This window comes from Hippichthys cyanospilos, chromosome 6 (assembly GCF_059441005.1).
Source record: "Hippichthys cyanospilos isolate Australia breed blue-spotted pipefish chromosome 6, RoL_Hcya_1.0, whole genome shotgun sequence".
Taxonomy (NCBI): domain Eukaryota; kingdom Metazoa; phylum Chordata; class Actinopteri; order Syngnathiformes; family Syngnathidae; genus Hippichthys; species Hippichthys cyanospilos.
In genome coordinates, this window is record NC_142374.1 from 22,893,833 (window position 1) to 22,918,564 (window position 24,732).

The following is a 24,732-nucleotide window of genomic DNA, read 5'->3' on the forward strand; positions in this document are numbered from 1 at the left end:
GAAGAATTCATGCGTTCACAAAGTTTCGAATGTGATATTTAGAATGCATTTCGGGTTCAAGTGGCTCTCAAGCGGGAGTACGTGAAGGTACTTAGGGGGTATGTGACATTTTAAGAGAGTTGCTGCCAATATTTGTGTAATTTTTAAATTGAGAGCATATTAATTGGAACATGAAGCAATTTATCGCTATTTGTATTATACTGGCTGTTCTGGTTTGGGGTAAGGTCCTGTTCTATTAAGATTCAGATTTGAGCAGTTTTAAGTCACGTTGTGGTTCTCAAATGGGGGTACCAATACCCCTGGTGGAACATTGGGCATTTTAGGGGGTGCATGACATTTTTAACAGTATCTGCAGGACTAGAAGATCCCTGTTTAAATAGTTATTTTAGCTGGTGAAGTTAATCTTATTATGAAGTAATTCAATTACCTACTCAGTTACTGTACTTTGTTTAACAGGTAATGAGTTACAGTAATTAGTTTTATAAAGTAACGATCCAAACACTGAGGTAAATGAAATAAAGACATTACTAGAAATGTTTGGGAGGGTAACTTTTAATGGCTTCCTCCTGAGACCAAGCCATCACTGATGGTTTTTTTTTTTTTTTTTTTTTTGGGGGGGGGGGTGCAAGTCAATCAGCTTTTTACTGTTTGTGTAATCCTGTTTACAGATAAAGTGACAGAAAGATTAATGATTGGTAAAACCACATCCTCAGTGGATATGAAAGGCATCCTGCTTTTGTTGTCAAGGAAATTAGAGCAACATTTGGCTGTTTGAGCTCTATATTTAAATTCATTCATGGACGGATGATGAATGGTTAGAAGGGCTGGGCGATAATATCGATATGTATTGCAATATGAAGTGACACAATATGCATATTGCAATAAGACGTTTCAGTATATTATGTATCAATTTGGAAATGCACTGTTTTGGTTGTATTTTGTCATATTTCAGAATAAAAAGTATTTGATGAATAAATGATTACTATTCATTTCTTCTAGTTTTCGTGACGTCGCGGATCTGGCGTGTTTCGCTAATGATATAGTAGCAAAATGGCTGGCCAAGACAAAGTCAAGTCTAGAATTCTTTGCTATAAAAGGGAAAAATCATCCGTTTGGAAACATTTCACCCTTTAAAAGAGAACGACTGATAACAATATCGTGGATGACGTTGTCATGTGTTTTTACTGCCAACAAACTACATTCAAGCGGCGGAACATGAAACAAGCACGTCCGAAGTAGGATCCAGCTAGCCAGACCATAATATGGAAATTAAAATGCTGTACTGATATGTCGGGTATGTACTTGTTGAAAAATAATGTTTAATGTGTGCTCATAGATCTAGAATAATGTAATAGCATTTTTCTATTCTATTAAAATGTTTTCTGTTTTCAGTTATTGTTAATATATATGCCATTTAAGATTTTTTTTAAACAACATTGCCCAATGTTGGGGCGTATTGCACTAATGTTTTCAAGCAACAATACATAGCACTATTAGAGCCGATGTCTCCTTCTTTACAGGGTCAACACTGACCCCTTGTGGTTATACAATAATAGTTAAATAGAATGTCTGTAATGTCATAAATTGGGATTTATGTTTATGTTAATGTTTTAAAGAGAAAAAAACAGTATTTCAAACAAAGATGAAAATTATTACCCTGGCAAATAAAGTTAACCTTAATGTGTTTATTTTAAATACAATTCAACATCCTTCATTAACCGTCTGTGGTCATTTTTTTTAAACAGGCGTATTTTCTACGACAGGGTTAACACATATGCCACAGTTCTGAGCTAGGGAATCATATCTGGAATTCGGCCGTCGTGTACGTTTGGTTTACTGAGGACAAAATGTTAAAACAGTAAAAAGTTAGGAGTTACCTGTAACTACAGAAGGAAATGGAAGACAGCATATTTTTAGATCATTGCTGCCACCCAGAGGCCATTTAAAGTAGTGGTGGTCAACTGTAAATATACTGTTGCCAATATCAAAAAATATCTTCCTTACTCCCCTGTGTATCGCAATACTGAATAGTTTTTCTCTTTAACTTGCATTAAGTGAAAGAAAAAAATGAATTAGTTCATTTTCATTTGTTCATAAAATATATATTTTGTTTGTATTACATAAAATGAATGAAAAATAAATGAAGGAATGATTAACATTATAAATACAATTCTTAAATGAATAAATAAAATACAAATACGCAGTGGAAGGAAATTTCAAAAAGAAATACAAGACTGATTGTAATACAACACCAACCAAAGTCGAATGTCTTTTGATTATAGACAGCGGACTAATGAATTTGGTTCCGGTCCATTTTGCGGACGGATTAATCCGCTTTGGGGGTCGGATCCGGCCCGCGGGGTTTATGTTCGACACCACCGGATTAGTTTATTAACAGCTACACGGTTTTAGCATGGTAGTTCGAATTAGCCCCATTTAGACAAGTTGAAGTGTCCTGATAATAAGCTATTAAAACCAAGGGGATTTCACACTTATTTAGTATATCTTGTGTAATGTATATCGGAATTAAATTAAATTTGATAGCAACGGAATCATTAAGCTAGCACAGACGTGATTGGCGGATTTGGGCCCACAGCCCCTCCCCTCACTTTAAAACTACGCACCTTCTTCCTCGAATCAGAAGATTTTATTCAAGTTTGGTTTCGGCCCAATTTCCATCGACTCCCTGTTGTAAAATCCACAGAAAGCCGTTTAAATCCCAACACAATAAAAGCTATTTAGGTAGGTAATTAATTATCCAGGCGTTTCGAAGTTATCGTTTCAATCAAACCAAATCGTTTACGTCGTGTTCGGAAAACAGGTGCAAAATTAATGACGTTAGCATACAGCTGAGCCAAGAAAAGAAACGAGCATGTTTTGATTATCACTTTCTTCCCCAGCAGGTTTTCGACAACTTTTGTGAATTTAAACTAACATGCTTTCAACCGTGAGTCACATGCTATCCAAAATGATCTCCCCGTTGTGGAGAACGATACCAATGGAGTCAAACGGAAGCGCACCAGGTAACCTTGTCTTCATTAGGCCTTGAAATTCATACTCACTTTCAATTGATTTCCCGTGCAGATTCGGAGACCATTCGCCAGCTCTCCGAGGCCGTGGTGACCCAGCTGGGCCTGGACCACGGCCTCGTCGACGATTCTGTGTGCTTCACGAATGACGTGGTGCTAGGTGGGGTACCCCTCAAAGTAGGGGACGTGGTCAGCTGCATCGCTGTGGGAGACGGCGCACAAGGAGGATGGAGAGCCCTCAGGGTGAGCATCACTCGTGTTTACATTATTAAACGTGTTTTTCACTTTTTTAAACATACGCAGATGTGTCGAAGGTTCTCAGTCTATACCGTTACTTGTGTAAAGATTACCCTGGTAAATGAACTAATTCACCACCTTTAGTTTTAAAAGTAAAAAAGTGCATCTGAAATGTCATTAAAGGCTGAGTTAAGTCAGACGTATAATACTGTAATTCCCCAAATATAAGACACACTTTTTTTTTTTCCCCAAAAATGAAAGTCAAAAGCATGGGTGCATCCAATAAACGGTAACTTAAAGGGGTCGTAAGTAGATAATCAAGTACTTTCCACTGTGTATACATGTTTATAAATTACGCATGGCACTGTGGCGATTTCGGGCAACTCGGTGGCAGAGTGAATAGCGAGTCTACCTCACAGTTAGGTTAACGTTAAAGGAACCTGAGTTTAAATCAACCTTGTTCCAGCCTTCCTGTGTGGAGTTTTCATGTTTTCCCCGAGCCCGCGTGGATTTTCTACGGGCTCATTCCAAAAACATGCAGCAGGTGTATTGGATATACTAAATTGTCCTTAGGTGTGATTGGGTGTGTGAATGGTAGGTTGTCTCGATGTGACCTCCGATTGGCTGGCAACCAGTTTAGAATGTCCCCCAGCCAGCTGGGATAGGCACCAGCACCCTTGCAACCTTTGTGAGGGAAAGCAGCGCTAGAAAATGGATGGATGGACATCGGAGGTATAAGTTTTATGGTACCGATCTTACTAACCAAGGAAAACGGCTCATTTGCTCTTACTGTGTCGATGCCGCGCCATCTTGCAGCTCAAGTGGCCATGCAACATGCATCCATCTTAGCCGCTCGACCTCACGAGGCTCGCAGCTGATTGAGATTACTCCCAACAGCATAAATAACAGGGCCAAACATCGGTGTTTTACTGACATTAAAATGCAAAGCGACGTCAATATACTGATCTTACTAACACACGTTCCGTCTATCAAATTCGTCCCTGTAGAAACCCAGTAATCAGAACAATAGTTCCACCCGTGGGCGAATTATTTACTGACTAATTGTCCGGCTGTGTGCTCCCAAACACACATTTTGGCCACCTCAGCATTTGGAGCTAATAAATGAAACGTTGCTATTTACTTGGCCGACTCGGTGCAAAATCTCTCCTCCTCAGCTCCGGAACCAAAACAAAACTAAAAGACTGACCTGTATCGGATTATTTAATGGCAGTTTGAACAGTAGTTAGATTGTATTAACTTAAAACCTTTCAAGGTGGTCAGTCCCCTACTGGTTTTGATTTGAATTGTGTTATATTTTATGTCAAGTTTGCATCCAAATCCTTTCTATGGTTATGACAATGCTGTCGCCACGCAGGTTAAGTTGCTGCTGTAGAAAGAAAACTGTTGAGCCAAAAACTCTGCTTTGACTCTTTAAAATTATGCTCCATAGGTTGTGAAAAGTGCTGATGCGTGGGAGTCTGGAGGAGGAACATCTTTGGAGGACGATTGCACTCGTCTGCGCCCTCTCATCGGCACCGTCACGTCGTTTGACGGCGAATGCGGCTACATCAACCAGACCACTTCCTTTCCACGTTCGAGTCTGTGCGAAGGTACCGGCGCGGAAACTGCTGCCGTATCACGATGCCCTTTGTAGTAGGCTTTTATAAAATGTATTTTAAAAGTCTTATTTGAAATAAAGACTCGTGCTTTCAGGTTATGAGCCCATGGCGGGCGATTGGGTTGAAGCCAAATATTTTGTCAATCCCAACCAGTGGACTACTCAGGCACAATCGGTTGCCCCGTTGCGCTATTCCCGTCTTAATCAGGTAGCCGCCTCCTTGATGGCGTTGCATTTATTGGTCCTTGTGAGTATTTACGTAACTGTTCATTTCAATGTGGGCAGGTTGTTGTGACCAGTATATATAATAACAAGGGGGTGGTTGATGAGAGCGTATTTTTCTGCCTGGATTCTCTGATGCTGCCCGCCTACTACAAGCCCTCGCCGGGCCACGTGGTCAACTTGGTGATGATTGAGAGCAACCAGTCCATCTACCGCTGGAGGGCCCTGTGCATAGCACCGTGCACTCAGAGGTAAGAACCGGCGGCTGCTCCCTCCTGTCTGCGGGTAAATCAGATTGGCTCACTCAATCACTATTTGGTAGCTAATTGCAAATCAGTGGTTCCTAACCTTTCTTCTTCTTCTTTTTTTTTTTTTTAATATGCCCATTGTCAGCTTTTTTTTCGGACAAGCAGTGAAGTACACAAGTTGATTCATGTTCCAAAGAATTTGCTCTTAATTTGAAAAGAAAAAAATAAACTGTTCCTGTTAGAGCATTAACAAGAATTAGGTAAGATTTGATAAGTTAGACCCCCCTCCCCCCCCCCCCAAAGTGCCTTCATGTCTCCAAATTTGAGGATCACTGTGATTTTTCAGTGTTCGCTTCAAGCTGTTCGTAAATAAACAAACTGCTAAATACTTCAGTGACTGATTCTTTTTCTTTACAGTACATATGGTGAGTTTAACTTTATAAGTATAATAAAAGGCATTAATAGGACTGTTTGATGACTGTTATTTTTTGTAGATACAATTTTTATTTGCAGTTAGTTGAAGATTTTTTATGTAGTTTATTTTGATATGTTTCAAATCATTTTTTTGTACATTCTAGAAGAATTTACAGCATCCTGGAATAGCCTGTATTCACATTTAAGGGTTTTTGTTCTACTTGTTTCTTCTGTCTTTGTAGAACTCTCTAAACTCATTGCAATTGTGATTTAAGATTTGCATCACATTTGACGTGATTAAATGCAAAATTATGTTGTTGTTGTTGCAGTTTGACGCTAAGCCCAACACACATGACCACAGCTGCATTGGAGAGCTTAATGGAAAACAAAAGCGGACTGGATATAACTCGTTATGGGCAGTTTGGAGAATTGTTACTGGGAGAGCACATGACACTGGTCTTATGGATACAGTAAGTGAACAACAAAAAGAAACTGATGTGAACGGAAACTGTCCAAAGGTTTAATATTGCACTTGAGAAAAGGGTTAACCCTAACTCTCTTGGAGCAGTCTTAAGATAATAAGCGCAAATAGAAAATAGCCATTGATTGGATGAAATTTTAAGGAAAATGCTATGTTGGAATAGGTAGATCCTTTTTTAAAATGATCTTGCATTATTTTTTGGGATGTTGTCAAAAGTAAGTGGTATCAGTGAGTACTTAAACGCTGAATACTCATGACGGTATCAGTCTAAAAAAATGCTATCAAGTGTCTCCGAGAAGGGAGTTTACTAGTCCTTAGCAAAGTTTTGATGATTTTTTTTTTTTTCCCCGGGTTCAGTGGACTTCAATCCTCTCTTGCTTCCTAAATAGGAACAACGGCTCGGAGACACACCGGCTCAAGTGCTGCGACTTTGCCGGCTGGGATTCTGAAGAACAGTTCTTTCTAAATACATGCATGACGGAACCACCTAGCGCCGACTCTGGTTCCGTTCCCACCAACGAACAAGGAAGTTGCTCCCAAGAGGCGGATGGCAAGGAGACAAAGTCCCTTCTTGGTGTGAGGAGAGAAGAAAGAGAGGCAGATATTCCTCCGGGAGGGAGGCTGTCTGTTGTAGTGGGGTGCCAAGCAAAGTAAGTTATGTGTAAACTATTGAAATTGGACACATCAGACAACCGATGTTGGCTTCACTTCACTCCTCAGTCTGGGCATGCTGCCGCGTCGCATTTAAAAGCAGTTCCACATACTTTTCTGATGTGTCGCGGGGGGATCTGTTTAGGAGCCTGGGAAGCTGTGCCGAGCTGCTGCTGTTTCACTTCTCCTCATTCGACATTGGGAGGCGCCTGGAAGTGACGGTGTGCAGCAAGGAGGAGTCTCTACTCATGCCCAACGTGCCCTACACTCCCCCCAAAGCAAAGCCGCTCCCGGCGGCCCCTTCTCATGTGATCACCATCGCTGCTCCTAAGGACACCGTACCCAGGTATCCAAGTCATCAAACAAATAATTGGAGCTCCCTTTTTTAGTGTGTTTATTCAATTACTATTACTATTATTTATTTGTACTACTGTAGTATTATTTCGTTTGGGGGGGGTTGTTCCCCATTAACCGTAAAAAAAACAAAGGAACACTGTGTACATGGTCACTGACTGTGCCCTACTGTAAAATATTTTTCAGCCCTAAGCACATTGTCACTGACAATATGTATTAAACATAAAAAAAATGAATGTTTCGCAAAAGTCTCTTTCGCACAGTTTAGTGTAAAGTCGCTTCATTTTTAATTAATTTGCTCTTAATTGGAAAAAATCGCTTTCATATGATTAGATTCGCTGATACCTGTTAAAAAAAAAAGACCAGTTAAGATCTCACGTCCCACTGAAGTGCCTTCACGTAACTCCAGAGGTACGCAGACCTTCTTTTGAGAACCACTGCACTAAATAGCAGAAGATACAATGACTTGTTAGCTATGTCTCCATTCATACAGCAGTATAATTATAAAATCATCTAGAATATCTACCTCGACAAAAACTTTGCCAAAGACTGCTGTCGATACTTAGGTCAGAAGAATCACTTGCATTTTGAACCTTTTTTTTTTTTTACCTGAAGGATATCATGTTTATTTTAAATCATTATTAATATACAGTAAACTTAATATTTGTAGCTTGTGCAAAAAAAATAGTCCGTTGGAAACCGACTTTTGAAAATGATCATCTTTCCCTCCTGCAGGCTTCCGAACCGGCGCGTTCCATGCTTCCTACCTTCGTATGCCGTGCCGCAGGCTTTGAGAGAATGCGCGGCCGGGCAGAGAGACGTCCTGGTCGTCGAGCCCTGCTTGGGAGAGGTAAAAACTCCAGTTAGGTTGTGGACACCTACAGAAAGTGAGTTTTTACTCCATACGTACATTTTCGCCAGGTGCTGTCAGCCCGCAATGCACAGGCCCGTTTCTCCACGCTGTTGTGGATGGAGGAGCTTCACTCTGAGAAAGAGCTGGGAGAGTTCACCATCCAAGGCACGCTCCTCAGAAAAGGAGCCGCTTACCTTCACCTGGAGGTCCTTGGCTTGGCTGAGGGCAGACCCAATCTCGGCATAGGCCAGTCTTAACTCTTTGAATTCCTGCAAAAAATCACGTTGGTGTCCAAAAGCAGCTTCTTGAGCCATTTCACGCACTACAGGTGACAGAATTGTGTTGAAGAGTCCACAGAGCAACGGTATCATGATGGAATATGTGAGCTGTGTCGCTGAGGTAAAATCCATTAAGCGGTACTTTGACTTTAAGTTTTTCATATCACCATATCCATCTACTGTAAGGGATTAAGGGTTTAAGCCTTGTCAATGACACATTACTTATTCCACATTCAAATTAATGTTATTTAAACACATATGTGGAAAGAAATTGTCTGTTTTGAGTTATGCAATGAAAGGGAGGAAAAAAACTACTTGTACTCGGAAAATTAAGGTAATTGTTGAGAAGCCTTTGTTACAGAACCAACTCTTCAAGGAACCACTGTAAATGTTCTTTAAAAAGAAAAAACACACTCCAAATCTTTTTGTTAGATCAACGACGAGGATGTGAGTCTAAAAGTCAACTCTGAGTTTCATCGCAACTATCTTGGCGAGCCCCTTGATGTGGAGTTCACCTACAACAGGTAAGAAAATGTTGCATCGCTCTTACTTGCTGACCTTTACTTTTTTTTTTTTTTAACTCCAATTCACCAGAGTGACCATGAGGCGTTGCCATCACGCAGTTGACCAGATCAAATCCTTTGCAGACAGTAAGTCCAAGTGCATTTTTATCTTTGCGCAATGTAAATCTGCAAGTATTATTTTTAAATGAGCATTTCCTACAGTATAGCAAAGAAATCACAAGTGCCATCAGTTTTTTTGTTTTGTTTTTCCAAAGCAGGCAGCATAGCCTTTTGGGGCTACTTGGTTCAAGTGGGCACCATGTTTGTGACCTCTTGATTTATGTTGTTGGTGTGACAAGGAACATTTTTTTGAAATATATAGTGCTGTGTAGTTTTCTTCCCCTCAAGAGTTACCGCTCAGACCCCTCTGTGGACAGCGAAGTGGTTAGATGACGACAACCAAAACAAAACACAGGATGGAAATGAGGTAAAAAAAAAAAAAAAAAAACACACATATTTACCTTGGATTTTAAGGGCTCTGTTCCTCTGGCATTGTGAGCAAAATTCTCATAAGACATTGTATGCCTGCAATAACACAGACGTCAAGTCATAATTACAGTAAAAATATGAATGAAAAACACTGTCATGAATATAGAACAATCAGTCACAAGGGACGTGGAGGTGAAAATGTGTTAGTCTACAAATCCATAGAAAATTTTGACCCTGAAGGGAGCTAGGAAGACAGCTTGACAGATACAGGACCCAAATGTCAATATAAAAACGACATTAAAATGACAAAAGATGACACGACCATAGCAACTAACAATAACAATGGTGGACATTAATTTCGCCTTCTTTAATAGCACAAGTCTGAACTTTAAACCCGCTTGGATCGCACCATCATAAGCAAGGATCTTACATTAACATTTAAATGTGCAAGTGCGTGATTTCAAAGTATAATCATGTTATCGGCAGGTGCCAGTAAAAGAAAACGGCCAGATACCAAACAATTCGGTTGATATGGAGTCAAAATCCACACAAACGAAAGGTACACAAGCATGAAGATCTTTCCACTGGAAGTGTTTGCGCAATGCCCCCAAAAAGTGCGTATTTTAAATTGTGTTTTGTCTAGATGGCACCACCACCACACTGAAGTCAAGCCCCTGCCCGGGCCGCTTTTTCAACCTTGACCTCAACCCTGCTCAGAGGGAGGCAGTGAAAAGAATCCTGGCTGGAGAGTGTCGCCCCACCCCTTATGTGCTATTTGGACCTCCTGGCACTGGCAAGACCATCACCCTCATAGAGGTCATACTACAGGTAAGAATCATTGATGAGAAGGTGAAGCATCATGAACCACTTGTAATATTTTTTTGCCTTCCTCTAAATTGGGATAATGCATTGGAAATGTACTAAATTCCTTTGCATCTTTAAGAGTGCCATCTAGACGAGCGCAAAAAAAAATCATGCTTTATTGTCATATCACTAATGAGAAAGCATAAACAGATGTGCACAGCTCTCTGCTTCTGATATCCAACAATGAAGGCATTTCTACGTTTTTCAAAAGTAGGTTGACATTTTTTTTTTTCCCCCAGAGTGGGGGAGCAACTCACACTTTTTTGTTTTTTGTTGATGAATCGACGCTAAATGTTTGATTAAAAACTGGACATTTTGTTTCTAAAAACGCATTGTAATAACATAGCTAAGATTCAGTTTTTGGTTTGCTCCGTAACAAGCAATTCAAAAGAGCAAATGTTTTTATTTTATTTTATTATCATATTATTATTATGTTTTTATTCAACGCAAAGATGAGAGAGAATATTTACTAGAAACTGTTACAGATTCAATTGATTATTGTTGCATTTGTAAACGAAAACCTCCAACAAATTCTTCCTGTTTCAGGTGTACCACTTCCTGCCCGGCAGCCGCGTCCTGGTGTGCACGCCCTCCAACAGCGCGGCCGACCTCATCTGCGTCCGCCTGCACCACAGCGGTCTCATTCACGGCGCCAGCATGGCCCGTGTCAACGCTTCTTACAGGCAGGAGAAGGTATCAAAGGAGGCTGACATCCCCTCGAGATGAATGCGGTTTTGTTATCTTTATGACTCGCGCAGTGCATCCCCGATGTGCTGAGGATGTACTCGAAGGCCGGCGAGGATCTCAGTAACGCCTCTTTCCACCGTATCGTGGTTAGCACCTGCTCCAGTGCTGGCCTCTTCTACAATCTAGGACTTCAGTAAGTCTAAGGAAGCATCTTGCGCGATTGACGGTTTTACGTCAATAACCTTTGAGCGCGTTTGTCATCCTCAGGGTGGGACATTTTACTCACGTGTTCCTGGATGAGGCAGGCCAGGCAACAGAACCAGAATCCTTGATCCCCATCAGCTTCATTTCGGAAAGAGACGGACAGGTCTGTACCTGGATCTCGGGTTCTCCAAACTGAAGGTCCCCTCCAGCTAATTTAAATGAAAGAATTGAGTCCAACGTTTTGGTTGGTCTTGGATTCATCATCTTGCTTAGACGTCGCAAACATTTCAATACTTTGTTTTAGACAACTTCACCTACCAGAAGATTTTTTTTTTTTTACCCATTTCCTCGCAATTGACTTCACTTTTTTGTGTGCGTGCTCAGATAGTGTTGGCCGGAGATCCTTGCCAGCTGGGACCCATTGTGAAGTCAAAGACGGCCTCCGCCTTTGGCCTGGGCTTGTCCCTGCTGGAGAGGCTCATGGCTAATCCGCTTTATGCTAAACAGGAGTGGGGATACAACCCAAAGCTGGTGGGTGCATTCACCACTAACTTGCATTGTTTTGTGAGGGGAAAATACTGTATGTACATTTGCAGTGCCAGTCAATAGTTGTTTTTTTTTTTTCATTATTTAAAAAAAATCTTATATTGCTTTACCATATTTTCTTTTTTGTACAGGAATTGTCTCTCGTTAAATTGTTCCACTTTTTGGCATGTCATTTTTCAATACCACAATTTTTTTTTAAATGCTAAAATTTATTGCTTAAGTATTAGAACGAATGAAAACAGACTTGACTGGTAGCAATCTTTATGACACGTTACAATTGTTGATTACTTAACACAAACTCTTAAAACAGTTATGGGTGTACCCTCATAGAATTTTAAACTCTGTACCGTTCTTTAGAGAAAACAGGATATCAAGCTAACACAATTTAATTTTTAATAGGAGTAAGAAAAAATGTAAAAGAAAAGGGATTTTTTTTTTTTAATAATATAGATTCAGCATTTTTTCAGTCACTTTTATTCTTCGGATGATGCTTCATAATGCAGAATGACTTTCTGTACACAGCTTTGCACTTTCTTGTTAATACCTTGAATTTCTTGACCTATTAATATATTTGAGTGGGAAGGAATTTCCAAACTTTTGATCGGTACCATATTGCTGCCAAAGTATACCGGAATGATGTAGTTGAAACCTTCAGGTGACAAAGCTGATCTACAACTACCGATCTCATGAGGCCTTGCTCACGTTGCCCTCGAAGCTCTTCTACTATGGAGAACTTTGCGCCAGAGCCCCTCAAGCTGTCGTGGACTCCCTCTGCCAGTGGAAAACTCTTCCCAAAAAGGGCTTTCCTCTCCTCTTTCATGGCATTAGGGTGAGTGTACGTCATGTATTTGATGTATTTACCCCCAGGGTATTAAGGATGCTCTCCTTCCAGGGCAAAGAAATGAGGGAAGGCAACAACCCGTCGTGGTTCAACCCAGCAGAGGCGTTGCAGGTCATGCTGTACTGCTGCCAGATCACCAAAAAAAACTACAACCCTATTGACGTCTCCGACATAGGAATCATTGCCCCCTACAGGAAACAAGTAACACTGCAGTCTGTCATGAACCGCCGTTTTTTCTTTTTTTTTTTTTCAGATTTTATGTTTGACTGTAGAACTGTATTGTGTATTTTGTTGAGGCTTTATTCACGCCGTGAGTGCAAATGCCCGATTCCGACCTTATGTCTCATGTATATTTCATTTGACTTTTTTTAAACTATTTTCAAGTGGCACATCTGATATGGCTGTAATACAATTTCAGCATTTAAACAATGGCAAACTCCAAACTGCTCCACTGGTTGCCAGTTAACACCAGTTAACACTGCCCGATAGTCTGGTAAAAATTAAATTGAAATGTATTGCTCACAAAAATCCTTTTAAAACTGCACCCTAAATGTAAAAAAAAAAAATGCAAACCCCGTTGTTTGCGCACTGCTTGAGGGAGTACTTTGAGTTGGTGAAAATCTTGTGGAAGTTCCGATTTATGTTTTTTACAGTTTGTCATCATTGCTTCTCAACCGTTTTTCATTGATGTGCCCTCTGTGGAACATTTTATTGTACGAGTTAGGTATAAAAAATGTGAATAGAGACATACAACATTTTGCAAAGGAGTCACTATTAAACCCAGTTTATCAATTAATTGCTCTATGTTCCAATTAATTTGCTCTGAATTTGAGAAGACAAATCAGAGTATTAAAAAACAATTATTTGCTTATACCTACAGAAACCTTGTTAAAATCCGACCACCATATGATAACCGCAGGTATACGTCACCAATCTGTATATTTATACAATTTAATTTCTCAGTGACTGCATATATCCAATCTGTTTGTGATGGAATAACATGTCTCACATCGCATCTGATTTATGAAGCACTCCCATGCATTTTCATAGAAAATTTTGGACTAAACCCATACAGTGTATAATCAATTGATATTACCCCCCCTTCTGTTCTCCAGAGCGAGAAGATCCGCGTCCTTTTGGGGAAAGTGGGCCTGTCCGACATCAAAGTGGGCTCGGTGGAGGAGTTCCAAGGACAGGAGTTCCTGGTCATCATCATGTCGACGGTAGGCCATGGTTGAGGTGAAAGAGTTCATAGAGCATCGGGTCAATTTTAAGTCTCGGGCCACGTGTCCATTAGGTGCGCTCGAACGAATCGTCAGCGAGCGATGATTTGCAGAGCACGCTGGGCTTTCTGGCCAACCCCAAGCGCTTCAACGTGGCCATCACGCGCGCCAAAGCCTTGTTGCTCGTCATTGGAAACCCCCACATTCTCATTAGGGTCGGTGCTCTTACAAAATACTTACTTTTGCAATTAGATCTATTCTAGATTATGTAAACGTGTGTGTTTTGTGTTGTTTTTTTTTTCTGCCCCCCAGGATACATGCTTCAGGGCACTGCTTCACTATTGTTTCACAAATGGGGCGTATCTGGGCTGCGACCCCCCTCCCTCCATTAGAGACTCTCAGATGTAAGCGTGTTCCAGTCTAATAGATTCCACATCATTGCTATTATCATAACACGGATACATGTCATTATTTATAGTAAACAGTTCAGCCTTGAACGTATGAGGGGTAATAAGATCACTGAAATAAAGGCCAGTAGATATGAGAAAATTAATGTACGGTGGTTTATGAGAGGACGACTGGAAAAATACAGTTGGCTTTATGATTTGAGGGTTGAGAACAAATTAGTTTTATGTTGTAGTGAGTGTAAGGGAAGTGTGCAAGCTCCTTCATCTGGTCTCAAAGGGATACAAAATTTATTTGTCCATTTTCAGCAGTAAAAAATTAATTGAATATTAATTAAATAATTGTGTGCTATTATTACCTTTTAGATGAGCTGGGAGTTCAACCTTTGGGTAATTTTAACCATGTTGCAAAGTTAATTTCACACCCTAAAAACACCCAAGTGTTATTTTCCCTCATAGATTAATTTCTAAGCATTCTTTGTTATTGTGCGCTCTCGGCAGCGTCCCCGCCCGATAAACATGACATGCGAGAGGCCTGATGACGATGGCAAACCCTCGTACCACAAATGTCTTTGGGATTGAATGAGTTAATATTGCACTTTAATTTGCATTTTTTTTCCCCCCAAATCCTTTCCCACCTTATTTGAAATAAATTTTACTATAATGTAGTACTAAAAAATGTCTTTGGGATTGAATGAGTTTTACTCCAGCACTTTTGTCAGTGTGGCCCTTGAACTCCTTTAGTTGTCTTACTTGTATGACCAAAAATGATGTCTAAAACGTGATCTTTGTTTACAGCGGTTCATCTAATCTCAGCACTGCGTAACAGACCTTCCCGCAGTGGGCTCCCATGTTAAGATCCTCTTCCCCGTTTGCCGAAGCGACGTCAATTCAACTACTGTTTTTTTTCTTTTCTGTGAGACGGACGCTCAACGCCTACAAATAAAGGTATGACGTCTTGTGTATGACACGCGCCGCACTGTGTTTATTGGGACGGCGCACTTGACCGTGCAGAAGAATTGTCCATTACACGCCCGTTTGAATTGGCGTCACGGAGCCAGGGGACGTCATTTCTGGACGTGGGACCATATATAGGGCAGCTACGGGAAATACTAATACGTCTCCTTAGCTTATAGGTGCGTTTTTGTCGTCTGCGCGTCTCGGCGTGGCGGCGTCTGCCTGCGAGGCCCCGGAGACTGGATGTGACAATTGAGTGTGAGTGACAGTCTGCTCTGCTACTGTCAGTCCTGCTGGAGCCCAGCAGGATGGAAAGGGGGTCAATCTGTTAAGTTAATGAGTCTCTTATATGTTGGGAGGAGACAGCTTTTATGTGAGGGCCCACTCCACCCCTGTTAGACACCCCTTCCGCCACCCTCGCTCCTTTCTTCCGAACTTCCCGTCGTCTTTGATGTGGCTTCGTCGGCCAAAATTTGAGGGGAAAAAAATCTAACTGGATCGTATGATCAAAAGCTTGGAGGGATTGGTGTTAAAACTGGAACATGGTTTTGAAGTTGACCAGCTGGCACGGATGATTGTGATCAATGTGCATTAGAACCTGTAATATTTATTCTAATTCACATTAAAGATGAGCAATATGGGCCAGAAATTTTATTTTCAGTCAGCCTGGTCAATAACGCTTTTTATCAAAATAATAAATCCCCAAAAACATTTATAGAAAGGTTTGACTTATTTTTTTTCCGTTTTGTGCAAAATGTTCAAATAGTATCGCATACTCATTTAAAATCTGTTTTAATTTAAACTTATTCAGAGCTTGTGGAAAAAATAGCTTGTGCAGAACTTGCTTGAATGAAGTTGCTGATCACTACTGTAAACTATTGTGCAAAACTTCAATTTCACGATTTAGCTCATTTTGAAATGGATTTATTATTCGCTTTATTTATCCCGAACAAGCCAATTTTTGAGGATCTCTTGTGCAAATGTGCCGGTCTTTTTGTTTTTTTTAACCCGCAATTAGATTATTTTTCATCCAACTGTTTTTAGTGTAGCCCGGTAGAATTTGCATTCTTTAAAGGAAACCCAGGTTATCAAGAAAAACACATTAATTGCATGTAAATAAAGAGGATTCATATTAAGGTTCAGAGGATTTCAGAAATAAAGTAAAACACAACAATAAAGTAATAACCAAGTCCCCATTCAGTCATTATTCGCAATTTCCCAGAAAATTGTCTATTTCTAAAATTCTGATAAGTTTGCAAACCCTATCATAGAGCTTTAAATATACATGTGGCACTTGTTTTGGTAACTATTTCCACACATTTGTTAGTAGCGTATTACATGAACCTTAATGACACAATTCCAACAGAAAGTCTTGGACTTTTTTTAATGCATTTTAAAATATTAGCATAATATATTTTAAGTAACATCATGTACTAACAAAAACTTGATTTAAGATTTTTTTTTTTCTCATCACTGAGTCCGTAGATGTCTACAACTTAGCTTTTTTTTTTTTTTTTTTTCTGTTTGAGCCCGGTGCGTCCGACAAATGTAGCTGAAAAGCCAGCTGGGCCAAGCAGTCCATTACCAAAACAGACAGGGTGTCTACCGGGCGGCCATTAGGCCCGACAACACACACCCTGCCGTGCTGCCGGCAGGGGCAGCGCGTTTAACATTTGGAGTCATTGTTCTCCCAAATTTGTCTGTGACTAATTGCCCAGTTAGTCCAATCTGGCGGGCCGAGCTGGAACCGTCCGCCGAGTAAAACGGCGGCTGCAGGCAGGCGTTTAACAAGAAGAAAAGTCAAGTCCGAATAAACGGCGGGCGCCGGGGATAGAGTCTTCTCAAGACGGGGAAAGTCCCGAAAAGGCCCCAAGGCGTTTCGGCCGGAGATGCAAATCTACATCTGAGGGCAGACGACATCAAACCAAAGCCAATATGCTCTATTGTCATTCCATCGGTGAATTACTACATCAATACTGCTCATCCATTACAATAGGATGTCCACGCGCTTTATCAAAACACGGGCTGGTTTACTATTAGCGTCGGACCGTTAAAGCCAGCGAGTAGCTCGGGCAGCGGCAAAACAAGGCAGCAAACATCCGAGTTGGGCGGATCAAAGGCGAAAGGAGACGCCGCTTTGCTAATTAAAGAAGACGTATCGGCTGTCTGCCGGATGATCGCTTGGCTTGTCGTTAGGCTCGAGATTTCTCAGAGGCGGAGCCGCAAAATGGGCTACAGTGAAGTAGCACTTCATTTTGTATTTTGTTATAGTAGGGCTGCGCAATAAATCCAGTTAATGTGATTCATTTGTCATTTTTTTTAAGTCAAATATTTGAAAATGAGCTAAAAAAAAATTACAAAATTTGGCAGAATGCTGGTTGGTTGGTTCATAAGACATGTTTACAAGAGGTAGTAACTACTGAAACAGCACATTTAGTCATTTTAGCTGTATTAATTAATAAATAGAATTAGTATTTTGTCTATAAATGACTTTTTTTAACACATTTCATTTGGAAATTATAAATAGGTACCTGGGATGAAAAGTCTAGCAAAATCTTTAAATTTTGGACTGGCATGTTTTCCGTTGGTACGTACATTTTTAGGATATCTTTTTCCGTTTTGTCCAGGGTACTTTTGGACATTCATGTTTTTTGTGTGTTTTTCTTGGTCCAGGATGCAGTTAAAAACATTTTTTCAATGCTCCAGGGTACAGTTTGAGATGCTTTAGTTCGGTGTACGTTTGGCCATGCGTTCTTTTCCACACGCACAAGTGGATTCTGATATCATGTCCAAGGTACATTTGAAAATTTCTCCTGCAAATTTGGATGTGAGATTTTTTTTTCATTTGGAGAAGAACAGCAAGACCCCCCCCCAGATGTCTCCAAACTCTTGATGAAAGTTGGCCTGTGATTGCCCATTGTCTCCCCCAGCTTCACACACAGCCCCCCCCAAACTCCTCCTCCTCCTCGGCGCGCCCCCCTCGCTGTCTGCGGCCATGACAAAAAAAAAGCCGTTGTCTCCTAACACGTGGTCTCGCCGTCTTTGATGGGTACTTGATAAGAGACTTACAGACTGACGGGGCTGTCTTTCGTCACCGTATATAAGGCCGCCCGCGGCTTCCTCTTCCGCACTCCCGCCATCCACTCTCAACATGGCTGAGCTCCTCTTCCTCCTCGCCGTTACTCTCCTGGCCCCGCTGGAGGCCTTCGACCTGGGCCAGTCCACCCGATGCGTGACCATCCCCAACCAGATGAAAGTCTGCAAAGATGTGGGCTACTCAGAAATGCGCCTCCCCAACTTTTTGGGCCACAGCAACCTGGAAGGTGAGGTGGTACCCCGCTCGGAAGACTGGAGACCCCTGCTCCAGACGGGTTGCCACCCCCAAGCGCAGGCCTTCCTCTGCTCGCTCATCGCTCCCGTCTGTCTCGACACGTAAGCTGGCTTTCCTTCCCGGCCGGGGCGGCAGACGTCCGCGCCAGCTCGGGTTTAACCTTGTACCCGCCTTCAGGTTCATCCAGCCCTGTCGGAGTCTGTGCGTGGCCGTGAGGGACAGCTGCGCCCCCGTACTCGCCTGCCAGGGGCACCCTTGGCCACAAGCGCTTGACTGCGATCGCTTCCCCTCTGAGGATGACATGTGCCTATCTCCGCACGCTAGGTTTAGCCATTTTGCTAAAGGTAAATGCCGCACATTTGACACTGAACGCAACGGATTATTTTCCTTCAGCGATTTGTATTTTTGTCGGCAGAGACTAATCAACTAATAAAAACATTGTATGAAAATGAATGAATGCTTTTAATACTGGGACGTGAACAGCACAAGTTTCTTTTCAAATTAAGAGCTGATGAATTGGAACATGAAGGAACTTTTTTTTTTTTTACGGTAATTTTGATATTTCGGCTAATGAGCCAAAAATAAAATATGCTTCTGGAGTTGCCCCAAGTCATCTCTAAAATATTAGTAGATTTGCAATGGAAGGCACTAATAAAAGGGACCACAAGGGTGTGCAATTGCAATGACGATAGTGGAGGCTTGTGAAGTCAAGGGACTGCTACGCCTATGATGCTTGACATGTAGAAAGCAAATTTTGTGCTGGTATTATTCTAGCACATAAACAGCTTTTTTTTTTAATGCAGAATAATAATTTTTTTTTTTTTTTTTTTTTTTTTTTTTTTATATCCCTTTCCACAGATTTACCCAAAGCAGCCTGTCAAAACTGTCCCATGGTGGAAGAAGCTCCGACTACTAAAACAGTCCTAGATGCTTTTTGCCAACATGATTTTGGTAAGAATCAGAGGACGTTTTCCTTTGGTTTCCATTTTTAATCACATCACTGGCATTGCTGCAAACAAACCATTTTTTATAGTTTTATTTTACATTGCATTTCAAATGTGCATCAATTAGACAAAGTTCATAGCTAGGATTGACTGTACAGTTATTCGGTACCATACAAATCCATATCATGGCTTGATGTATTTTTACCATATTTAACTCAATCAGTCCCAAAGACATTTTTATGTTTTTTAAGTTCAGACATTCCATCCCAAGCAATTTATATTTCTTTTTTTGTGTGTGTGTTTGGCTAAGTGAGGGTCTAAAATGCCTGTTTTCCTACTACTTCTTCAGGTAATTAAATGCTAAAGTAATCGATTACGTCTCTCAATAACTTTAGCTAACTATGTGCTAAGTCTGCAGTGATTATTCAAGTAATTGATTACTTTAGGTATGTAAGTACTTTAAAATACATTAGTTGAAAAAAATGTACATAATACATGACACAATTTAAAGAAAACACATTTTTAAATGGTATTTGCCTTTAGTCATCTTATTAACAATCTTATTTTTATTATTTTTATCCCAACATGCACAGCTGTTACCGCTAAATTGCGCCGTCGGCGAGTTCTAACGGGCGAGCCCGAATTTGAGGTGGAGGGGCGCGTGGAGTTCATTCGCCAGGGCCCGCTTTTGCCCTACGACACCCACCACCTGCTGCACCAGTGGCTGCTCATCAACCTGCCGTGCGCCAACGCGCTGGTGCGGCCCGGGCGCTCGCAACACTACGTGCTGACCGGTTCCGTGCGGCCCAACGGTACCCTCGCCATCGCCCGCCTCTTTCCCTGGCACAAGAAGGACGCCGGCGTTTCCGTGGCGACGCGCAAGTGGAAACATCACAGATGTTGAGCGCAAAGTGTTTCTTGGCGTTTTCGGGGGAGGGGCGGGGCTGCGTTGGCTCATCTCTGCCCTGATAGCACACTGTATTCCAATGCACTCCAATTTGTACATATGTATATTGACTAGATTCTATCTTATATTTAAAAAGAAAGACAATAAAATATTAGATACAATTCGCATGGATTTGACTCATTTGGAATAGCGCGGTGGAGTAGTGTTTTGTAGAAGTTGCCTCACAGTTCTGCGACTGGTTTCAATCTGGTCTCTCGCCTTCATGTTTGTAGTTCTTGTTCATTGCCAGGCTTCCTTCAATATTCCAAAAACACATTGTGGGTTCACTTTAAATTTGCCGTTTTTGTTGGGGGAATCGGTCCGTATACCCCTGTTCAAATGCCAGGTTTTTATCATCTATAAACACGGGCATACCTTTTATAACACGATATGGCGACCTCTAGAGGTCCAGTATATTTAGCATTTTCACTCACCTTTCAAGGCCAACAGAATACTGTGTCTATGTAAATTTGGGTGTTGCCATATGAAAGAGTGACTTCCATTCTTCAGTTAGAATTGATGTAGGTAATAGCTGTGTTGGGTGAAAACACTGCCATCCATTGGTCACAGTCAGCACTGCAGTGCTCATTGACTTAAGTAAGCATTTTACAGGTTATATTACAGGTTATATAGGTCAACTAAAGTGTAAAGAGCTTTCAAAATTCTTTGTATTTTTATATTATTAAAATATGGCATCTAAACAGGGGTGTGTAGACTTTTTATAACCTATGTCTATATGTGTCTATCATTACAGCTATTCAAAAAGGTATCTAATCTCAAGCCTAATGCCCCATGCAGTCCAGTGGACAAATTGCCAGCGGTTGTTGTGGATTTTCCGCACGAGTTATCGCCAAAGCGCATTAATAAGCCGGGCACGTGACGTTTGACGTTTTTACGAGTATATACATCGGTCCGTCTAATCGACATGGTCATTGCAGTGAAGGGATCCCAAGAGAAGACGTCTGTCGAATCAGAGAAACCATGACAAAAGGTACGATTGAAATTAACTCATTGACTGCCATTGACGCCTATAGACGTTTTTTATTTTTTTTTTATATTTTAACTTGGCCGCAAATGAATGTGTTTTAAACACCATGTAGAGTTTCAAACTGACATTGTGTTGTCTGTGCAGTTTCTTTTGCCGCGGTGACGCTGGCGCAGCTTCTGCTGAGCGTGGCAAGCGCCCCGATCTGTGCCTACGGGGAAGCTGGCTGCCGCCTCCCGACCTTGGCCGACCTCTTCCAGCGCGTCATGCAGCAGTCGTCCAGGATGCACGGTATCTCCAGTGACCTGCACTCACAATCCGTGAGCCCATCTCAAGTATTTTGAACTCGGCCATAATGTTACACCGTATTTTCCGCACTATAAGGCGCACCTAAAAGCCTTCATTTTTTTCAGAAGCTGATGGTGCGCCTTATAATCAGGTGCGCCTTATGTATGGATCAATATTGAGATTGGGATTCGTAGATGGGGAATGAACTGATAAAGTAAGATTTACCCGTTTCTTTTGTGTGTTGACAGTTGAACAAGGTGGGTCTCATTAATTTATTATTGAGAGTTTAGAGTTATTAGTTGAGTCATTATTGTTATTACTTTGAGTATTACTATATTGTGATTGAAAAAGTTTGAAATTACGTCATTAATTGAGGGTGCGCCTTATATATGGAAAACGCTTTAAAATGTGTAATTAATTGAGGGTGCGCCTTATAATCCGGTGCGCCTTATAGTGCGGAAAAAACTGTACTCACAGTGAATGGCATTCAAATTTGGAATGAAGATTTTTTGGATGAAGCCTCTCAGATTTTGAATGTCCAGTTGTTTCACTTTTTTTCACCTTCTCTCTTTGTCTCATGCTTTTTCTATTTCTCCCTCTTTTCCTACTTTAATCTCTCCTTTCTTTGTCTCTCTCTACCTCTCTCACTTTTTTTCTACTCTCTTGCTTTCTCTCCCTCTTTCTTACTCTCTTTCTCTCGCTCTCTCTTCCTTTCCCTCCCTCACTTTCTACCTTCTTACTTTCTCTCCCTCTTTCTCTCACTCATTCTCGTACTCTCTCACACTGTCCTCTCTCCCTCGCTTCCTCTCTACCTCCTCCTCTCATCCCTCTCTCTCTCTCTCTTGCTCTTTCGCTCTATCACTTTCTCTTCTCTCTGTCTCCCTTTCTCTTACTCGGTCTTTCTCTCTCTCTCTTCATTCCCCCTCCCTCCTTCTTTTTCTTACTCCCACTTTCTCCCTCCTCAAATTCCATCTCTCACATTTCTCCTCTCTCTTCCTTCTCTCCTTTTGCTTTCTCCTTCTTCCCTTGTGTCGCTCTTTGACTTTCTCTCCTCCCTCATGCTTTTGCGCCTTTCGCTTTCTCTCTCTTTGATGATTTCGCTCCGTTTTTCCTTACTCTTTCTCGCTTCCTCTACCTCCTCTCATTCTCCCTCCTCTCCCTCTCACCCCCCCTCCTCCACTCACTTTCTTCTGATTCTTTCGCTCCCTTTTTCCCTCCTTTGTACTGCCTTTTACTTACCTCCCTCTCCCCTCTCACTCTTTCGCTTTCTCTTGTGCTTTCCCTCCCTTTCGCTTTCTCCCTTTCTCTTACTGTTTTTCTTTGGCTCCCTCTTTTCCCCTTTCTTACCACCTTACTCTCTCCAAACAGGGTCACTACGTGTTCCCCAGCCGCAACACGCTCAGAAAGTGGAAATGTCACACGCATGACATCCTGACACCTGGCGACAAACAGAATGCAAAAAGTTTAGATGTGAGTACACACACTGTACTCACATTACTGTGCATCATTAACACATTCACTGCCAGGAAAAAGAAGGATCATTAATGTCCTTTTATTATATTTGAGCCTGTGTTTGCAGAGGGAGCAGCTGACCGAGGTGATCCTGAGGCTGCTGGGGGCCTGGGGGGACCCCTTGTCACAACTGCAGCACAGCATGCGCCAGGACCAAAGTCGCAGCAAGAACCGAGAGCGGGACTTTAACCGCTTCGGCTCCAACAAGGCTCTGGAGATGAGCGATGTGATGCAAGAGCTGAGGGACGGAGTCTTGAAAATGGCAGAGAAGGTGAGCTGCTTTGCGTTGCATTGGCTCGCTCCCTAATATTTTGACCACGAGTGTGCTGCCATTTTCGGTACAAATTTACAGTTGGACGTCGCTGAAAGGAACAACACGTCTCACTTTTCAAATTGAGAACAAATTAAATGGAAATTGTGTGTAATGATTAACTCATGAAATCCCAGGTAAATATATATTTTTTTTCAAACGTTTGGCATGTTTTTCAAATGTTCAGCTAATAATGTTTGCAACTAAGTGAATCAAGTGCTGAAGTAATAAAATACTTTAGGTAATTAAGTAGGAATATAATTGATTATATAATTGCGTACCAGATTTTCCGCACTATAAGGCGCACCTAAAGCCTTAATTTTTTTAAAAAGCTGATGGTGCGCCTTGTAATCGGGTGCGCCTTATATATGGATCGATATTGAGATTGGGATTGGTAGATGGGGAATGAAGTGATAAAGTAAGCTTGACCTGTTTCTTTTGTGTGTTTACAGTTGAACAAGTTTGATCAAATTGACATTGAATTATTATTGAGAGTTTAGAGTTATTATATGAGTTATTATTGTTATTACTTTGAGTATTACTATACTGTGATTGAAAACGTTTTAAAATATGTTATTAATTGAGGGTGCGCCTTATAATCCGGTGCGCCTTGTATATGGAAAAAGTTTTAAAATATGTCTTTAAATGAGGGTGCGCCTTATAGTGCCGAAAATACGGTTTATAAATTACAACTTGGACGGGAGAGAATCTGAGTTTTGGAACCTGGAAATTGAATAACCTGAAAAAAATGTTTTATGAACTTACATTTTCCTGAAACATTCAATTCAAACAGCATTTTTAAAGGTCCATGTTTGTTGGTTATATTTCAAATCTGGAGTACCACCTGGAGTTCCTTCAAGTACCCCCAAGATTACCTGCGTCCCCATTTGAGAACCATTGACCGAGAGGATCCTGATTAACCAGAACGCGATGTAAAACCTTTCTTCCGTCCCCCGCCTTCTCGTGTAGATGAAGCTCCACGGCGCGCTCATTAACGCAGTGGCTCCCGTCCGGCCCGAGCGAGCTCTCCAGTCGTCCGCCGTCGCCTTCTACAAGCGAGGAGGTCTGAGCTCGCTGAACCGCGACGACCTGCTCTACTGCCTCCGCCGAGACTCGGACAAGGTCAAAAATTACCTGCGCATCCTGCAGTGCTCAACGCTGCCAGGATTGGACTGTTAAGTCACGTTATAGTCTCGTTAGATGTAGCGTAGTCGTAGCAAGGATGTTTTTGAGCAATGTACTGAAATGGTCATAAAAAATGGAAGAGAATTATGTATTTGCAGTCATCATAAAATTTGCAAGAACTTAAAACT

At 41.4% G+C, this 24,732-nt stretch overlaps 3 protein-coding genes across 5 annotated transcripts; all 3 read left to right on the forward strand.

Annotated features, from left to right (window-relative positions):
* Positions 1 to 2,620: 2,620 nt before the first annotated feature.
* On the forward strand, positions 2,621 to 15,078 carry mov10l1 (Mov10 like RNA helicase 1). Of its 3 annotated transcripts, none has more exons than XM_088417376.1 (27): positions 2,621 to 2,742; positions 2,901 to 3,023; positions 3,085 to 3,272; positions 4,717 to 4,876; positions 4,980 to 5,092; positions 5,170 to 5,357; positions 6,098 to 6,238; positions 6,639 to 6,899; positions 7,046 to 7,246; positions 7,990 to 8,104; positions 8,176 to 8,353; positions 8,436 to 8,506; positions 8,818 to 8,909; positions 8,980 to 9,035; positions 9,281 to 9,375; positions 9,864 to 9,936; positions 10,021 to 10,205; positions 10,788 to 10,934; positions 11,000 to 11,121; positions 11,196 to 11,295; positions 11,517 to 11,663; positions 12,334 to 12,507; positions 12,571 to 12,720; positions 13,635 to 13,742; positions 13,817 to 13,957; positions 14,055 to 14,146; positions 14,945 to 15,078. In XM_088417376.1, exons 2-27 carry the CDS (start codon positions 2,936 to 2,938, stop codon positions 14,970 to 14,972), a joined length of 3,414 nt encoding a protein of 1,137 aa, XP_088273502.1. In that variant the 5' UTR covers positions 2,621 to 2,742; positions 2,901 to 2,935; the 3' UTR covers positions 14,973 to 15,078. The 3 variants fall into 3 exon arrangements, with proteins under 3 accessions (XP_088273502.1, XP_088273504.1, XP_088273503.1); XM_088417377.1 differs by having other exon boundaries at positions 2,635 to 2,742; positions 2,904 to 3,023; XM_088417378.1 differs by lacking the exon at positions 14,945 to 15,078 and having other exon boundaries at positions 14,055 to 14,150.
* Positions 15,079 to 18,144: 3,066 nt separating this feature from the next.
* szl (sizzled) lies at positions 18,145 to 20,446 on the forward strand. Its single transcript, XM_088417545.1, has 4 exons — positions 18,145 to 18,535; positions 18,612 to 18,778; positions 19,293 to 19,385; positions 19,972 to 20,446. Exons 1-4 carry the CDS (start codon positions 18,255 to 18,257, stop codon positions 20,280 to 20,282), a joined length of 852 nt encoding a protein of 283 aa, XP_088273671.1. The 5' UTR covers positions 18,145 to 18,254; the 3' UTR covers positions 20,283 to 20,446.
* An 832-nt stretch (positions 20,447 to 21,278) lies between these two features.
* On the forward strand, positions 21,279 to 24,644 carry LOC148422860 (prolactin-like). The gene is made up of 5 exons (XM_088416472.1): positions 21,279 to 21,315; positions 21,457 to 21,629; positions 22,966 to 23,067; positions 23,177 to 23,380; positions 24,389 to 24,644. Exons 1-5 carry the CDS (start codon positions 21,306 to 21,308, stop codon positions 24,596 to 24,598), a joined length of 699 nt encoding a protein of 232 aa, XP_088272598.1. The 5' UTR covers positions 21,279 to 21,305; the 3' UTR covers positions 24,599 to 24,644.
* Positions 24,645 to 24,732: the final 88 nt, after the last annotated feature.

What these genes read in the sequence shown, in the direction of transcription:
- mov10l1 (XM_088417376.1), top strand. Translation starts at nt 2,936, where the DNA reads ATGCTTTCAACCGTGAGTCACATGCTATCCAAAATGATCTCCCCGTTG. An exon ending in TTTCGGAAAGAGACGGACAG is followed by an intron (nt 11,296 to 11,516) that starts GTCTGTACCTGG and finishes GTGCGTGCTCAG; the next exon opens with ATAGTGTTGGCCGGAGATCC. An exon ending in TTGCCCCCTACAGGAAACAA is followed by an intron (nt 12,721 to 13,634) that starts GTAACACTGCAG and finishes TCTGTTCTCCAG; the next exon opens with AGCGAGAAGATCCGCGTCCT.
- szl (XM_088417545.1), top strand. Translation starts at nt 18,255, where the DNA reads ATGGCTGAGCTCCTCTTCCTCCTCGCCGTTACTCTCCTGGCCCCGCTG. An exon ending in GCTCCCGTCTGTCTCGACAC is followed by an intron (nt 18,536 to 18,611) that starts GTAAGCTGGCTT and finishes ACCCGCCTTCAG; the next exon opens with GTTCATCCAGCCCTGTCGGA. An exon ending in TTTTTGCCAACATGATTTTG is followed by an intron (nt 19,386 to 19,971) that starts GTAAGAATCAGA and finishes CAACATGCACAG; the next exon opens with CTGTTACCGCTAAATTGCGC.
- LOC148422860 (XM_088416472.1), top strand. An exon ending in GTGACCTGCACTCACAATCC is followed by an intron (nt 21,630 to 22,965) that starts GTGAGCCCATCT and finishes CTCTCCAAACAG; the next exon opens with GGTCACTACGTGTTCCCCAG. An exon ending in AGAATGCAAAAAGTTTAGAT is followed by an intron (nt 23,068 to 23,176) that starts GTGAGTACACAC and finishes CTGTGTTTGCAG; the next exon opens with AGGGAGCAGCTGACCGAGGT.